Raw genomic sequence first — 17,118 nt, forward strand, 5'->3', positions numbered from 1 at the left:
TCGTAAGATGCAAGAGTTCGAATCTCTTAGCAACCATTTTTTTGATAAAAAAATTAATTTCTTTAACTATAAAAACGAATGGGGCGAGCCGGGAATCGAACCCGGGACCTCCCGCACCCTAAGCGGAAATCATACCTCTAGACCACACGCCCTAAAATGAATTCTATCAAGGCCTATCTAAAAAACACTTTTCACAATCCCGTGATTCTCAAATTTAACGAAGGAATCGATAAGCGATTTTCTTAATATTGAGCTTTCCTAGGTGTATTCTTTTCGCTCGAGGAGTGTTTATTTACATTTTGCCATTAAAGAACTCTCGTACAAGCTGATATACCTAGCTGTATATGAATTATAGTTCAGAGTTACAGTAGATGATATCGACCAGTGAGATCGTCAAATTATATACCAAACCGAAAATTATGCCTTGACTAAAGTTGGTTATTATTTGGAATTTTTTTAAATATTCTCTATTATTAGAAGTTTCCTTTTTTACCTATTTCATAAATAGACAATTCCATATATGACGACTATTGATTAACTGTCCTGAGGAGTCTTCGATTGCTGTTTCCTCCATATCTATATTAGCTTCTGGTCCAATAATGTTACTACCGAATTTCTTTTTCGTCCTTAAATTTTCTAATTGGCATTTATAACGTACAATGCTTTCTTCTACCGTATTAGTCATCATAAAGTTCCAAACGTATGTTTCTCTAGTCTGTCCTATCCGATTATTTCTGTTAATAGCTTGTAATTCTTCGTTTTGGTTTATTATTGGATCTAAAATGAAAGTATGAGTAGCATTTAACAAATTTAAACCAGTCCCAAGAGTCTTGGAATTCAAAAGAAGACAAGTGACATCATCATTTTCTTTGAACAAATTAATTGCGTCACCAATTTTAGCGTTGTTCTGTAAACATGCAATATTTTTAATGTTGTGCAAGTTAAGTATTTTAGACATTATCTTCAAGAAATCAAAATTTTGTGAATAGATTAATATCTGTGGTGGTGCTTTTCTATTCAGCTCGTTTCCATGTTTAAGGAAAAGTATTAGTTTGATAACAAAATCTATCTTAGAACCGAAACTATCGTGAATAATCATATTCTCTACTTCATTGGTTAAATTAAAGTACTCATATTTTGATTCAATAATTCCATCTAATTTATCCATTGAATTTCGAACATTTTCTTTATCGTCAGAGTAAAGTATTTTTTCTTGGCCTGTTTTATCACCTGGTATATGTTCTTCTTTCTTTTCTTCATTTCCATTTTGGAAACGGAAGCTGTAAATCTCACCGAAAGAAGTATCAACTTTACATAATGGACAACATTTTTTATTTTTCAGCCATGACCGAATGCAATGTTTGCAAAATATATGACCACAACTAATCATGGCACCATCTTTAATTTCCTGTAGGCAAATGGTACATTCAATTCCATGTTTATTTTGTTGAATAGACTCTTCCAATTTTTCCAAATTTTTCAGATATTTCAGCCTAGACTCTAAAACTTTCATTTTGTTACAGTTTTCTGAGTATTTATTATCATTTTTAATGGATCTAATGATCGATGCACTCGTATTTATGTCTAATTGAGAAAGTGGTGTTACAGAGTCGGATATCCTTTGTAGATGAGCATAGTATTCAGTTTTACTATTGTAAACTAAATTGTATCTTTTTAAACATTCCCTTCTCGACTTGATTTCCAGACGATGATCTTCCAAAATCCTTTCAAAGGATAATAAATAACTTTCAAAGGTGTTATCACTGTTTTTCTTACTAGGTGTGTTGGTAATGCGGTTGACAATCCTTATATTTTTTAGCTCATCAAACATTGTATTCAATGGTTCACAATAAATATAAAGCAAAGATTTTAGTAAGTCCTTGTGTAAAATAGACAGATTATCAAATGGCATATGCTTGGATTTTGTTGGTTTCACATTTTCCTCCGAAAGTAGTACCTGGTCTCTATTTTTTAGAATTCGTTCCATACAATCAAATAAGGCAAATATGTGATCTTGATCTTCAATAGAGGACGCATAGTCAGTATTTTTTGTTTCTTCATTATTTTGGTCGTAATTTTTAATAATGGGTTTATATATAAGGGCGGTCAAGTTGTCAGCCATATTATTATATTGCTCTGCCTGGGCGTTCAATGCTGAAATAATATCGTTGAGTTTGTGGAAACAATTATTGGTCGACATTGATGTTGCAAGATTGTTGTTGGTATCAAACTGAACTAAATCTAAATAGGTAGCATTCTGTTGACCTATATCATTTCTAATTTCATCAATCGTACCTTGTACTTTTATTAATCTTTCTTCTAGTAACAAATTTCTAGTTTTTTCAGCATATTGGTAATATTGCTCCTCCAGAGGGATATGCCGCTTGATTTCCTCCAACATATCAAGTCCTAATATGTCTTCCCATTGTATAGAGTCATTATTCAAATCAATAGTATTTATTTGACCTTTGTCTCTTAAAACTTCTAATATAAATGTGCCCCGAAAGTAATGTGCAGTAGCCAAAAAGAATTCACATTGGTGCAAAATCTCCAGGTAAGCTCTCTGACGTACATTGCTTACGGAATTCACTTTTAGTTTATTTGCATTTTCAATGATTTGTAATTGGTTGGTATCAATAATACTATCCTTTATTATAGCTTTAACCTCGTTGTATGAATTTTCTAATATGCACATACTATCTTTATAGTTCTCCTCACTTTCCATTAAATACTGTGCAGACCTTATTTTGAGTATATAATTCTCTCTTTTAAGTCCATCGATTTTTTCAATTAACTCCATAATCATGGTTTGCAAAATATCTAATAGATTATGTACATCATAAGATTCTCTTTTATGACTAGAGTTATGTTTTTCAGGTAGAATAGCATGGCCACAAGTATAGCGTAATTTGCTAAGCCACTGGTTAAGTAAGATATTATTCATGTGGGTTTTGCCTGAACCATCGGGGTTATACCCTGATTCTTGTAAGAAACACTTCCAAAGATCCAAGTAGTTATCCCACTCAATTGGAGTGAATGCTAACGGGATTATCATATTATGTTGCTTAGGTATATGTATTTCATCAGCAACATCCTCTTTGCAATGTCTATAAACCAAATCGAAGTCCACATATAATGAAAAAAGAGAGCTTAAATAGACTTTGGCACCTCGTACAGTTGCTTTGATTGCTCTTAGTGGAATGTCTGTCTTAGTTGCAACCATTTGTAAAACTTCGCTATCCATATTTTTGATAATGTCATCACTTTCATTAAAAGGATGTATTTGCAAATAAGATAACACCGTCTGAAAATCTCGAATATTTTGTATTGGCGTACCTGACACACCCCATGTATGAACCCTATGTAGCAATGATGTACATTTAGCAGCCTTGGTACTTCCACTATGTAGCATTTGTACCTCATCTAGGACTATTCTAAAAAACTGTAGCAGTGATAGTGGAGATGAATAATCATACCTTAGATTTTTCCTTCTATTAGATCTCGACGATGTAGCATATTGAGCATAATGTATTTCACTTGAGACTATAGAGTACGAGGTTATTATTACATCGAATTTTTTTAGAATTTCAACTAGTTCTTGTGGGTTTTCTGTATTGAATTCTTTCTTCATTGAATTAAAACCTCTGTAAAAGTATACTTTAAGGGATGCACTATTTAGCTTAAATTCTGAAATCCACTGTTTTAGAATTGAAAGAGGACACACAATCAACGTAGCTTTACACTTTGAAATTATTTTATTATCCTTAACTATATATTGCTGAGGTTCATTAATGGATAAACGTCTCTTGTTAATGAGTATGAGAGCCATGATTTCAAATGTTTTACCCAAACCCATCTCCTCTGCTAGTAAACCTTTGGCCCCATTATTGTTCCTTAATTGATCTTCTAGTAATTCTATTGCGCGATACTTTGTCAGAATAAAACCGGTAATTCTATTCCAGAATAGTGTCCCTAAGTCAACATGATCAATTGCGGAGAAGTACCCAAAGGATAACTTGCTATTTAGTAATTTTATCAGATCAGAGTTTGCAATCCCATTTATGTATGATAACGAACCTTTATTTGTACTGAAGTATCTTTCTTTGTTTAGTAACCAAAAAACAGTTTCTTTCTGGTAAGAAAATAACTTTCCATCGAGAATAGTTTCTAGTTCGGGGCAAAGCTCTATAGTTTGAGCCAATTTCTTGGTGCGATCTTTGGTATACATAATAGCTTGGTTATTGAAATGATTTTGTACCATATTAGAAGTTATGTGAGGTAATCGATTAAGGTAACGATTTTCGTCTGGAAAACAAGGGTATAAAACATCTAAAAACGAAATAACAGTAGAATTAAACTTGTTAACACAGTTAGGAGTAAAAATAAGTTTGAACGTTATGATTAGATCCCATTCTTTTTTATCGGGAACATAACACAGTTTACTTTGGTCCAAGACTATATCTCGATATACTGATTGTTTATATTTTAATATCGGATTCCTTTTTCTCTTTTTTCTGGATGTTGTATTTCCAATTTTAAGGCTACCAGACTTCGCTTGCTTATACCTGAAATCTTGATATTTCTCATTAATTATAGCCAAACTATCTTTTAGAAGAGCACGGTGGTTACTGTTCCAAGAAACTGCTGCATTAAACATTAGTGAACCATCGTGACCATAAACTCCGATAGTAAAGGCTTCACTTATATCAGAATCATCAATAAATGTTTGAACATGAACATTTAACTGATTCTCACAGTTTAGTGCTGATGATATGCCCTCTATCGACGTCTTAATTCGCAGTAAGTCAAAAAATTCTATCTTGGCACTACCACTACTGCGATCGTAGACGACCTCAGAAGCGCTTTCATCAATAAGATCATAAAACTCTCCGTTGACTTTACCCTCTAGGACAATCTCCAGCATTAGGATAGTGTATTATGGATCAGGCAACCCCGTTTGTCTAATAACAACTAAAAATATTCATCGTATTCATTACTCGATGAGCTAAAAATAAAAATGCTAATTCATCTGAAGACCAAAGTTGAAAAACCAAGATTTAAAAAATAAAACGACCCCGGTGAGGATTGAACTCACGATCTTGCGATTAACAGTCGCACGCCTTAACCAGCTTGGCCACGGAGTCGTAAATAATGCGTTGTACTCAAGAAATAAATGCATTCTTTTACCAGATTTGTTAACATCAGAAATAGTTATGGAAAGACCTATTCCATTTTTATATTCAGTGGGCGTAGTTTACTGAATTGACTTAATATTTCATAGGTTTTAGCGAAGGCTACATATGTTTAGCTTTTGGTAGATCAAAACTTGCTATTGAACTAAGCGATGATAAAAATCTTTGTATGGTTATACAGGCATAACCAAAATATATAGAGAAAGGTCAGAATGTGTAAATCGTGTACCTTTATGGTTTTTGAGATGTGATCGTAACTTATTTACTATATACAATTATGTTATCTAGCAAAAATTTCGTAGAAACATGGGGCCTCGAAGTACTCAGCAAGTATCACGTTCAAAGAAAAGAACATAATAGTGCCTTAAGACTTAAGATAATATGATAATTGCCTGAAAACGCTTCACTTTTCGAATATAATATCTTAGATATAATAAATGATGTAGTGGAATCTCTGAGTTATTATTGTCTATTTTGATAGTGTTTAGGGGTTTCAGCTTAATACTCTCTCTAAATTGTCATTACCTTCCAATTGATCCATTGTTAATATATGCTGTAACACTTCCTTTTTACTGGATTCTGCAATAGCTCCATCGCACATTACCATTTCGTCTAGAATATCATAGGCTTTATGGAAGTTAAATATAATGTCTAGTTCACATACATTTCCGAAATAAGCATCCATAGTTTCTACATACCTATGCACTAACTCTAAGGTCAGCAGCTCGTTGTCAACATCAGTTGTTATACCACATATGAAGTACAAACTGGCATATCTTCTATACACCACCTTGTGATCACCATATTCCAGGATATTACACATTTTAGGTTTCCTGGATAGAATGATAGGCGTTAGATCCTTTATTATCTTACTCTTCTCTTTCGTGCTCAATGGGGAATACCACTTCGTCAATCTTACCTTTCCTTGTCTCGAAACAAGCAGCATATACTTCAAGTGCGTCATATTGTTCGTGTTTTAGATTTGTGCTAGTGTGTTGTTTGGTTATCTGTTTAGTTATCTACTCAGCAACAGCTTCCTTGAAACAGATAGGCCTTATGTATAGTAAACTAGCTATGGCCCATTTTCAAGATGCTCTCGAGGCGTGATTCGTAATAAGTTATATTATAGTATTATAGCGATGAGCTGATTTATTTTAATTAATTATATTATGAGGATGTTGATATATTAGGTATACATCCTGTATTATAGGTATATGTGGTTATTCATATATTATGTGATGTCTCTTGTATAGTTTACTTATTCCTATGGTTGAAAAAAAATAAGAAAATAGAAACGATAGGCTAATATTAACCTGTGGTAACATTAGAATGGAGTTATATAGTAGTTGTTCTCTTTACATATCATCTTCCTCTTCGGTAGGTGGAACCCAAGGAGCTGGCTTAAAGTATTCTTGGTCAGCTCTAACATCATTCTCGAACTTTTGTCTATCATCCGTGAACTCAAGCAAATACTCTAATTCCAAGTCGTGACATTGTCTTCCCAAGATAACAAGAGAATGGAGTGGTTCACCAGAATCGTATTCAGCCAGTTCCTTGATAGTGCCTGCTTTGAAAGATTGAGTAGGAGATCCGAGCCTACTGATGCCAACAACAGGAGTATCTGGGGTGTAAGCCTTGGTGCCTCTGGTTTCTTCAATTTCTAGAAGCTGTTGGCAGCATTGAGCAATGGACATGTACCTTGGAGGTTCGTAGATTAGTCTACCACGGGCCATGTTCTCAAGACTTTGTTCCTTAACTTTGATATCTAGCAATACCAGTGTGTGTAGCCCAATCTTTCTGTTTTCCATCACCTTGTCATACCACGAGTCTGGTCTCCAGTTCTCAGTGAAGAAGACCATGGAGATTGTCTGACCGAAGTTGTACAGTTGCAAACCGCATGATCCAACAGCGTTCATGACAGAAGCGTTGTGCACAACCTCGACTGGAATTTTATCCTTCTTAGCCCTCAACACTAGATCAGTGTGCGTAGTAGCACCGAATGGATCACCCACGACCAGAAACGCAACGTCTTCTTTGTCAGCATCGCGAAGTATTTCAGCAGAACCACTCTCAACAAGCTCTCTGTCGGCCAATATCACCTCCTTCCCATAGAACTCCTCAAGATCCTCCTTAGAGGCAGCCATTAAGATACTGGTGTAGTGCTCCAGGTACACCCTACTACAGTTCCTAATGGCCTCCAGACCACGGACAGTGATATCACTCTTATAAGATAAACCCAACCCAATCAAGTACAACATTCTTAGCTTGTTCTGTTTCCACAAGAAGCACCCGATGACACCTAATCGACTACAAACTAGTCATATAATCGACAATGACAATAGCTAATAATCCATCAATATGCTACTAAAACTTGCGATGAGCTTGAAAAAAAATTTTTCAGGTTCCTCAGAAAGCAGCGTAGAGGGGGCTTTTATTATATATAGCAAGTACTCATTTAAGGCTTTAATTACACACTATAGGTATAATTGTTCACTTTGTATGATATTGTTTCAAGGTCAATAACTCGGTAAAGTAGACTTGAGACAACATTATCAAAGTCTTCTAGTTGTCTTTATTTTAAGAGTGTGTTTTTTAAGGAGATATGGAGAGAGCTCCGTTGCTTAACAGGTCACAGGAGGGCTATGAGCACTATAATAGTAATGTTGAGGAGGAAATTGTTGAGGGTATTAGGCCTGCCAGATTAAGGACTCGGTATTATATTGGTGCTGTATGTGGATTAGCTGTGTTATGTCTATTACTTGTTACATTCACACTTCTGCCCAAGCCTCAGGATATTAAGGAGCAAATGATCTCTACAACTAATGCTGAGTTAGTCAGGTTTCATATAGATGGATGGAGTAATGATGATGGGAAGGGGCTGAACACGGAGCATGGGAAAGAATTACAAGTCTCTACGTCCTTTAAGGTGTGGTTTGATTATGATAATTTGGGAGAGGATGGTAGAAAACTTAAATTTATAAACAAAAATATCGTCAGGACGGTGTGTTTCCGCCTTAACAATGTAACGTCTTATAATTCTCTGGATAGCCTTGGCAGTATCAGGATTGCGGAACCTGTATGTCTAAATGTCAGGGGTAGTGATGTTAATAACGTCAATGTTACCATATTTGTGAAGCCGAAGATGAGAGCTATAATTGGAGTACTTAAAAAAATATGGAAACATGACTATGAACAGTTGGATCTTTGGTCGCAGGTTGACGTGAAGGTTTTGAAGGGTTTTATACCGGTATTGAGGCTGAGGTCTCTCAAAATAAACTGGGATGACATTATCAATTGGGATAAAATTACAAAAGAGCTCGACGAGTTCAGTCATGTATTAACAAACCCAAACATAAAACTGGAGAATATTAATGTAAAAGAAATAACTTCCGGTCTTTATGTTGTGATCAAACCTGGTGTAGATAAGCTTTTCAGAGATGTGGGTAAGTTACTTAGGCATCGTTTGAATTTTACAGATGAAGTATACATTCCCTCTCTTGAATATCAGGTAAGAGTCCCTAATTGCTTTGAAGAATACAATATTGATCTATCAAATGCAGAGTTGAGTACAGTTCCGTTTAATTACCATCCTGACCACGACCATCAACCACATAATCTACAATTACAATGCGAACTTGGTGCACCATTACCTGAAGAATTAGTTAACCGTGAATGTTGGTCAACAAATAACAATAGAATAACCCCCTTAACGAAGATGCTGAATAAATTACTGAGTTTTAACGAGAAGATCGGTTTCATGGTCAAAGCTAATGTAGCCTCGCAAGAGATTCGGGCTCAAGATACTACACAATTAAATCCAGTAATACCGTTGGACCTTCTTGATGAAGCTCTTGATTCGGTTGGATACATTCCAGTGACTGGATACAGCGGACTGAACAGTAGTAAAGATCTGCTAGATGAGTGTGTTATTGAGGATATGAAGTTGAAGTGGGAGGACAGCAGGTTGAAAGTTGTTGGCAAGTTGTATGGGCAGATGAATTTTAGTTTCTACGAACCATTGGAAAATTCTGGCCAGAACGACTCAATATCAGTGAGCAATCTCAAGGGTAAAATCAAGCTATACCATGGAGACAAGCACTTTGCGAACGTTCCCATGAAAGATTGGGTCCCAGTAGACTCCCAAATCGAAGATCACGTATTACATATTGGCTTTGTGCTGGACACAGACCAAGTGGAAGTGTTAGACAGGTGGGAGCTTACAAAAGTGCTTAACGAGATCATGTTCCAGACACAAACAGAGGTCCAATACAAGAACCTGTTAGATATCCAGGTAAGTAGCATCCTCGGTAACTTCGAAGTGCTGGGACTTGAATGGGAAGGGTCTACTATAGTAACATAACGATGTAACAATGCACGAGGTGCCTTTTAATGACGAAGTGCCTATTAATCCGCTTTTTCTGTTTAGCCAATATATAAATTGCTCTGAAATTAATATTTATCGGACTTCTAGGATACTCCGAAATTCGGATTTTTAGTTTTAACTTCCATTGATCCGAAGTCTTATTTAATTTTAGCAGCAGAAGGTTTTTTTGTTGGTGACACATCGATGTCGGAACAAATCGCGAACATCCGGGTAATGAGAGTCATCTGTTGTCCGCCCTCTGTTAGTTTTGTTGGCTGCTTAGACTGTAGAGTGTCCCTAAAAAAACTAAAACTTCTAGGGCAGAGCCCAACGAGAAAAGCCGTGAACTCGGCAGGAGAATTAAAGGTCATGTTGCATGGCCCCCTTCTCCTCAGTAGCCCCAGTAGACGAGGGTTACTGATTCCTGGCTAGACAGTACGAGAGAGGGAGGGAGCTCTCACTGGAAGACTGTCCAAGGAGTAATATTGCTTTCTGCGCAGGGCGTAGGGCGTAGGCAGGGTTCTAGCACAGGTTGGTCTTAGCTCAGGCAGAGAGAAACTGCAGAAAGAGAGAAACGTAGGCAGGCAGAGAGAAACGTAGGCAGGCAGAGAGAAGGTGACTCAATTAGCGTAGGCAGAGGTTGAAAAAGTTTTTAAGGAGATGCCCTTATTGTAGTGATGAAATAACATAAGTTAGCTTTATTTATTTTAGGGGTTTTGTAGTTGATCATCGTCGTTCGAATTAATCTTTGAATGATTGGTTTAGCTATCGGTGTAAATATCGGCGGCTTTCTTTGTGTTGAGAAAGGGTACGAAGTGGGAATGTTTCTACTCACACACACAGTTGGGCCCTCTTTCTCGCATTCAGATTGGCTAATTCTCGGAGAAGATAACTTCGAGGAGAGGGAAGGAATGACTTCCTGGTTCTTGTAGTCCTTCTGCCCCCCTGGCCCGGCCCCCCATTCTATCAGACTAGCAGTAAAAGTGTAGATCCTCATGTTGAAGCTCAAATACATAACACATATTACATTATATATAGATATATATATAAATTGTAGTTATATTTGTGAATGATGGAATAAAGGTGGGGGGACATTAGCTTAAGAGGTAGTTTTGGATAAAGGAGGACCACATTGAAACAACAGTAACTGGTTTTAATACAACAAATATAAAATAAAGACAAAATAAAAATGGGTAAAGTCAAGGTAGCAACTCCAATCGTGGAGATGGATGGTGATGAGCAGACGAGAATTATCTGGCACCTGATTAGAGAAAAGTTGATTTTGCCATTTTTGGACGTGGATTTGAAGTACTATGACCTTGGTGTTGAGTACAGAGACAAGACTGACGATAAAGTCACCGAGGAGAGTGCTTTGGCCACTTTGAAGTACGGTGTTGCTGTGAAATGTGCCACCATCACCCCTGATGAGGCTCGTGTCGAGGAATTCAAGTTGAAGGAGATGTGGAAGTCTCCAAATGGTACCATTAGAAACATTTTGGGTGGTACTGTCTTCAGAGAACCTATCGTTATCCCTAGAATTCCAAGACTTGTGCCACAATGGAAAGAACCTATTATTATCGGCAGACATGCTTTCGGTGACCAATACAAAGCCACTGATGTAGTTATTCCAGGTGAAGGTGAGTTGAAACTGGTCTTTAAGTCTAAGGACGGTAAGAATGATATTGAGCTCCCCGTTTATGAGTACCCTAAAGAGGGTGGTGTAGCCATGATGATGTACAATACAACTGATTCTATTAGAAGTTTTGCTAGGTCCTCCTTCGAAGTTGCCCTAGAGAGAGGTATGCCATTGTACTCTACCACCAAGAACACCATTTTGAAGAAATACGACGGTAAGTTTAAGGATATCTTTGAGAACATGTATGATGCCGAATACAAGGAAAAGTTCGAAGCCAAGGGTATCTGGTACGAACACCGTTTGATCGACGATATGGTTGCACAGATGTTGAAGTCTAAGGGTGGTTTCATTATTGCTATGAAGAACTATGATGGTGACGTCGAATCTGATATAGTTGCGCAAGGTTTCGGATCCCTGGGTCTAATGACTTCGGTTCTTATCAGTGCGGATGGTAAGTCCTTTGAAAGTGAGGCTGCACACGGTACTGTCACCAGACATTACAGACAGCATCAACAAGGCAAGGAAACCTCTACTAACTCCATTGCCTCCATCTTTGCCTGGACTAGAGGTATTATTCAAAGAGGTAAGCTTGACAACACTCCAGAAGTGGTTAAGTTTGGTGAGTTACTAGAAACGGCAACTATTAATACAGTACAAGAAGATGGTATTATGACAAAGGATCTGGCTTTGATTCTCGGAAAGACCGACAGATCATCCTACGTCACAACCGAAGAGTTTATTGATGCTGTTGAGAAGAGATTGAAAGATGATTTTGCAAAAGAATTTTAAATGAGTACAAAAGATAGTGATATCAAAACCTTTGAATTTAACCTCGATGATAGGTATGTACAATGTATAAGGGTTAAGGTATGATTCCTTTTTACCATATTTTTTATATTCTTTCGATTATTTATTCGTGTGCTAAATATATACCTGTAAAAAAAAAAAACTTCAACTACTCATAACGTTTATGTCACGAAAGTTGCCCTGAAATAAGTGTAAGCTCCTAATATGGTTTATAATTTATGGTATTGCTTTGCTCTATAGTTTATATTGTAGGGCCTCTATATTAGTTACTATCCGTTTGCTATATCAGAGCCCGAGACTAATTAATACTGTGAATCATAAATAAATTTGTTAAAATTTAATTACAAAACATAAAATTTGAAAAAAAATATTAGAAATGAATATTTTTTAAATAATACACTACATAATGGAAGCCAAAGATTTTAAAGAGGTATCATGCAACCAACAATAAGATCTTGAAGTGAAAAGTGAAAGTAAAAAGTAAATTAGTCTCACAAATAAAATAATAAGAGAATGAAGAATAGGAAATAGAGAAAAAGAAAAACAAATACAACTATTTGAATACCCTATGCACTATCTGTTAGCTATATATTTTCAGCCATATCAATGCCTAAGACTCTCATTGATATTTTCTGTGCTTAGAGAGCTTCAATATTAGATCAATTTGGACTTGGACTAAATGCAATATCATCCATTGCTAAAAAATTAAAAGAATGAAAATTAAAAGTAAATTCTTCTTTTTTTTTTTTTGAATTTAACCGATTTTAAATTCAGGAAGAATATTCAACGAAAAATTGACTCAATTTTGAACTAAATGCTGTTAGTTGAGTAGCTACATTAGCATAATAAACCCATTCCAGGATGTCCTCGGGGCATTTAAGACTTACGGTGCCTACCAACCTGTCGAAGAACTGAGTTATCAACACTTCTATTTTTCTGGCAGTCTCAGGATTTTTATTCACAATATGTGGAAATAAAGAGGAATGAAGCCCCTCACTTATGCTGTTAAAGAATGCCAATAGCGAACTATTTTCATCAAAAAGACTATTAGAAGCGCTCACTAGAGTGTGAATGATAGAATTCCTGGTTTTTTGGTCAAGATCAGTCCAACTTTCTATTTCCGAAATAAAAGTCTCATGATCAACCTTGCTTTCCCAGTTATCCTTCATTTTTCTTTGGGCTGACCTAAAATTTACATTTAGTTTTGCTATGAATGTAAATTGATCTAGCAAAATATCAACAATTCTGAAGAAGTCCTTGAAAATTTTGAACTTGTGAGCAAATATATAGTTTTTCTCAGTTATGGTATGGCTGAAGAAATCCTTTAACCGGTCAAAAAACTTCGAAAAAGACTGTAAAGCGTTTTCATCATTATCATGTAATAACTTAATCTTCAGATGATAAACAAGCCACTTCAAGTTGGCAGTAAATGTTATCACATCAACCATCGATGCCCAAACATAAGCACTGGAGTCACAGCTCATTAGAGCTAGATATTTCTCAAGTTGCATGCCACTGTCTTTGCATGCATTTTCCATATTAAATACATCCACCATTTTATCAAAATTCAGATCTTTAAAACACTTCATGACATCCTGGCAGTATGTGTTGTATATTTTCTCAAAATTTTTCAGTTCATCTTTCTTTTCCTCAGTAATGAATTCTAGTTTTAATATATCAAAAATGGATGGTAGTATTATATCACCGACTGCATTTGCTTCAGTGCCATTAGAAGTAAATTCGTTTCCATAATGCAAACAATAATTTTTAAGCTGTTCGACCTTTTCAATATCTATATTTTGATCCAGAAGTGTTACATCAATCTGAGCTTTAATATTGTTATTGTCGAACGAACTTCTAGACTTTGGAGAGCTTTGAACACTAGAATGACCACTCTTTTCATCATTATAGTCATCCTCGATATTTTTAAATTTTGGTGGTACTTCTATAATCTTTAGAAGCTTGAGGCCACAATAATGGTATTTGGATTGTCCTCTCATACCGAGTCTCCTGGTGGTGAGATTAGGAAATACCGTTCTAATTAATTTTCCTAAAGAGGCTTGGGATAATGGCTTCAAATCGAATTGATCACAAACAATCGAATATTGCTCAAAGATTTGTCCTCTTGGAACATAAGAATGTGGCTCCTTATTTGAACAGTTTTGCAGAAGCCAAATTAGAGCAAATATTTGTCTTTCACGTTCTCTCATTTGTTCAGTTGATTGTATAGTGGACTTAGTATGAAGTTGGGGATTTAATTCTAATGATTTCAATTCAGCATCTTTAACAACCTTAGCATACTGTTGTAAAGGCATATCTTTAAACTTCAGAGCTATTGATTTGGGCGTATTTAAGTTTTTAACATCACGTTTCTTTTGAGATACGAATTTGGAGTTATTAGATTTATCAAGCTCTAATTTACCAGGTACATTATACCCGTTTTCAGATGTTCTAGGACTACTAAAGCTGTAGTTATGATTGAAATTTGGTGTATGGCCTGGTGTACTAGGAAAAAATTGATGATTTGAAACTAGAGGATATATGCCATATCCGGATGATCTTGGGCCGTTTGATGATGATGCCACCGATGTCAGGGGACTATTTGTAGGTATTGATGTCGAGGATGTTATAGATGAAGTGCCACTATTACTAGTAGAGCTGGTTAAATTTGGCTGCATATTACTGCTTGTTGGAGCAGTTATAACAGATATGGAATTGCTTCTATGGTACGGCAGAATTGGCGTATTAGATGTTGAAACAGATGATGTTAGGCCTAGTTGTATATTTGGGGCGGGTAGAGAACTCATATTTCCTGCAGCTAGATTTGATGCGGGAGTTCTTGGTGAAAATGGGGAATTTAACGTTTGAAATAAATGAGGCAAACTATATGAAGTTTGCTGAAACCTAGGTAACACGTACCTAGGACCGTTATTATAAATGTTTTGCTTAGTTTCCATGATTTATACAGATTATAGTAAGAAGCAGAAAAACGACGAGAGTTTCGATTCTAGTTGCTGGTTTTTTTTTATTGGATGAGTTGATAGTGAACAAATTAATCTGTATAAATTTTCAAAATGTTCTTCCAATAAGTGATTTGGATATTTCAAAGGGCAATAAATCAGATTAAATTATATATAAATAATATGGGAAGTTCGATTGTTCTCGGAGTTATACCACTTTCTTATAACAACTGGAGTTATTGATAAAAAAAAAGCTCTAATATGAATTGATGTTGAATTCTACTCTTCAGAGAGACTGCAAATAGATTTATATATCTATTTTTAGCTATCGTTATTTTCTCAATACTTCCAATAATTTGTAAGAATTGCTTAACAGAAATTCTAAAGAATAGTGATCAATATAATAAAAAAACTACCACTATAATATGCTTAACTTAGGTGATGAGTTTATATATCTTTCTTTTTTTGGTGGTGATGTGCAACACTAATATGATAATCGTATATCTCAAAGAAAAGAAAATAGTCAGAAGGGAGAATTGCGCACACAATACAACAACAAGATTTCGGAGTAGTATTTTAGCTACCATGCGCATGATTTATGCCGATCCTTATATATAATTTTTTATGTATGTTTTTTTTTTAATGTTATTTAATGTAAAATTTAAGGTATATAGGCATTTTACAATAAGTCATGATCAGATTCACTGCATTGAAGAGAAGAACAAGAAGGGGGAGGTAGAGAAGAAGAAGGAGTAGACATACCGTGGCCAAATGTAAAGACTAAATGACAATCATTTTTTTTATCCATACATTAGTAATAGTAGTGACTACATCGAAGATGAAGGTGCGGTGGGAATAAGACCAGTACAAAAAAATAAAAAAGAAAAATATATAATAGTTAAAACGCTGTACCATAGTAAAAGAAAAGATATAAATAAAATAGTTGAAGTTAATATTATGAACATACTAATATTTTACTTTATTTTTTCTGATCTTTGTACAAAGGATGTTGAACATGAAGATAGGGTCTTTTCCGATCGGAATCAAAGAAAAAAAATAGTAAAAAAAAAAAGAACTATCATTGAGTAGTTGCTGTTTCTTTTAGTTATATTTATTTATTTCAATTTTTTTTTGGCTCTTTTGAACTTAGTTCCACTAATAAGACCCTGGAAACCTTTTGTGAAGGGAGGATGACGAATATGAGAAGCATGAGAATGAATACTAAACTGAACATTTCCTAAGGGGATCCTCCCGTCAAACCATTTTTTTAATGTGCTTGTTGGTTGCTCTACACTGTTCTATTTAATGTTTTTTTTTTCTTCCATCCCTGCTTTATTCTGATCTAAGAGAAGAAGTGGAAAAAAGAACTACTCAGTTCTCTTAAAAGTTATGTAATTGGCCTTGTTATGTCATAATTTTATTTTAAATAACAGAGTGTGAAACAAAGAAAGAAAAAGAATGCAGTTCTATTTCAAACCAGTGGAAGTGGAGCCTCCCCATCTTTCTGATTTGATATCTTCTACTGTTATTGAAAATGTAGTTGTAGAGCGATCTAGAGAAGAAGAAACCACGCCATATACCCATGAATGGAAATATTCGGTACATATTTTTTTTCTCTCTTTCACACCTACAAATAAAAGAACTTGGACAAATGTCCTTATTTGATAATGTATATCCAGTGCAAAAGGGATTTGCACTACCGTAAGGCCAAGGGGGACGCCTCGCTTGACTTGTCTTAAAGTGGCTGGCCTTTCAGCTACTTTTTCGACTTTCAGCTCAATCGATCAACCGTTCGTTTGTATTGTATTCTTGGAAAATCTCCCATAACAATAGACACAGACGGTAGCTGCGGCAATTTTCTCTCCTTTTCGGGTTCATCAGCCCATCGTCTCATGCTTATTTTTCTTCTGTTGTTGGCTGAGAAACAGTACTTTCCACCTCCTTAGAATACGGTGCAGCACAGCTATTAGAAAGTGCCTCGGCTTTCCCTCTGTTTTAGCCACAGAAAACTACGTGGGAATGAACGCAGGGCGGCGTTTTTGGGTGGGACCTCTGGGAGAACTACCTGCAGAACAGAACAAGAGAAGGATCGGCTTCTCTGCATTAGCATCTTTCGTAGTCATCACTGCGGAACCCGCCGGCTGGGGGACGGAGACGCAG

At 35.8% G+C, this 17,118-nt stretch overlaps 6 protein-coding genes across 6 annotated transcripts; 2 read left to right on the forward strand and 4 right to left on the reverse strand.

Moving 5' to 3' along the window:
• Nucleotides 1-493: 493 nt before the first annotated feature.
• On the reverse strand, nucleotides 494-4,924 carry IRC20 (E3 ubiquitin-protein ligase IRC20; the record flags this gene model as incomplete). Its single annotated transcript, XM_071050175.1, has 1 exon — nucleotides 494-4,924. One exon carries the CDS (start codon nucleotides 4,922-4,924, stop codon nucleotides 494-496), a length of 4,431 nt encoding a protein of 1,476 aa, XP_070908767.1.
• A 761-nt stretch (nucleotides 4,925-5,685) lies between these two features.
• APS1 (Aps1p) lies at nucleotides 5,686-6,156 on the reverse strand (the record flags this gene model as incomplete). The annotated part of the gene is made up of 1 exon (XM_071050176.1): nucleotides 5,686-6,156. The coding sequence occupies one exon, from the start codon at nucleotides 6,154-6,156 to the stop codon at nucleotides 5,686-5,688; it is 471 nt and encodes a 156-aa protein (XP_070908768.1).
• A 391-nt stretch (nucleotides 6,157-6,547) lies between these two features.
• On the reverse strand, nucleotides 6,548-7,450 carry DPH5 (diphthine synthase; the record flags this gene model as incomplete). Its single annotated transcript, XM_071050177.1, has 1 exon — nucleotides 6,548-7,450. The coding sequence occupies one exon, from the start codon at nucleotides 7,448-7,450 to the stop codon at nucleotides 6,548-6,550; it is 903 nt and encodes a 300-aa protein (XP_070908769.1).
• Nucleotides 7,451-7,794: 344 nt separating this feature from the next.
• TAG1 (Tag1p) lies at nucleotides 7,795-9,552 on the forward strand (the record flags this gene model as incomplete). Its single annotated transcript, XM_071050178.1, has 1 exon — nucleotides 7,795-9,552. The coding sequence occupies one exon, from the start codon at nucleotides 7,795-7,797 to the stop codon at nucleotides 9,550-9,552; it is 1,758 nt and encodes a 585-aa protein (XP_070908770.1).
• A 1,192-nt stretch (nucleotides 9,553-10,744) lies between these two features.
• RNJ42_00009 (NADP-dependent isocitrate dehydrogenase) lies at nucleotides 10,745-11,980 on the forward strand (the record flags this gene model as incomplete). Its single annotated transcript, XM_071050179.1, has 1 exon — nucleotides 10,745-11,980. One exon carries the CDS (start codon nucleotides 10,745-10,747, stop codon nucleotides 11,978-11,980), a length of 1,236 nt encoding a protein of 411 aa, XP_070908771.1.
• Nucleotides 11,981-12,768: 788 nt separating this feature from the next.
• Nucleotides 12,769-14,955, reverse strand: RFX1 (Rfx1p; the record flags this gene model as incomplete). Its single annotated transcript, XM_071050180.1, has 1 exon — nucleotides 12,769-14,955. One exon carries the CDS (start codon nucleotides 14,953-14,955, stop codon nucleotides 12,769-12,771), a length of 2,187 nt encoding a protein of 728 aa, XP_070908772.1.
• Nucleotides 14,956-17,118: the final 2,163 nt, after the last annotated feature.

The sequence above is a fragment of the Nakaseomyces bracarensis genome, assembly GCF_045282275.1.
Source record: "Nakaseomyces bracarensis strain CBM3 chromosome Unknown Scaff1_0, whole genome shotgun sequence".
Classification (NCBI taxonomy): domain Eukaryota; kingdom Fungi; phylum Ascomycota; class Saccharomycetes; order Saccharomycetales; family Saccharomycetaceae; genus Nakaseomyces; species Nakaseomyces bracarensis.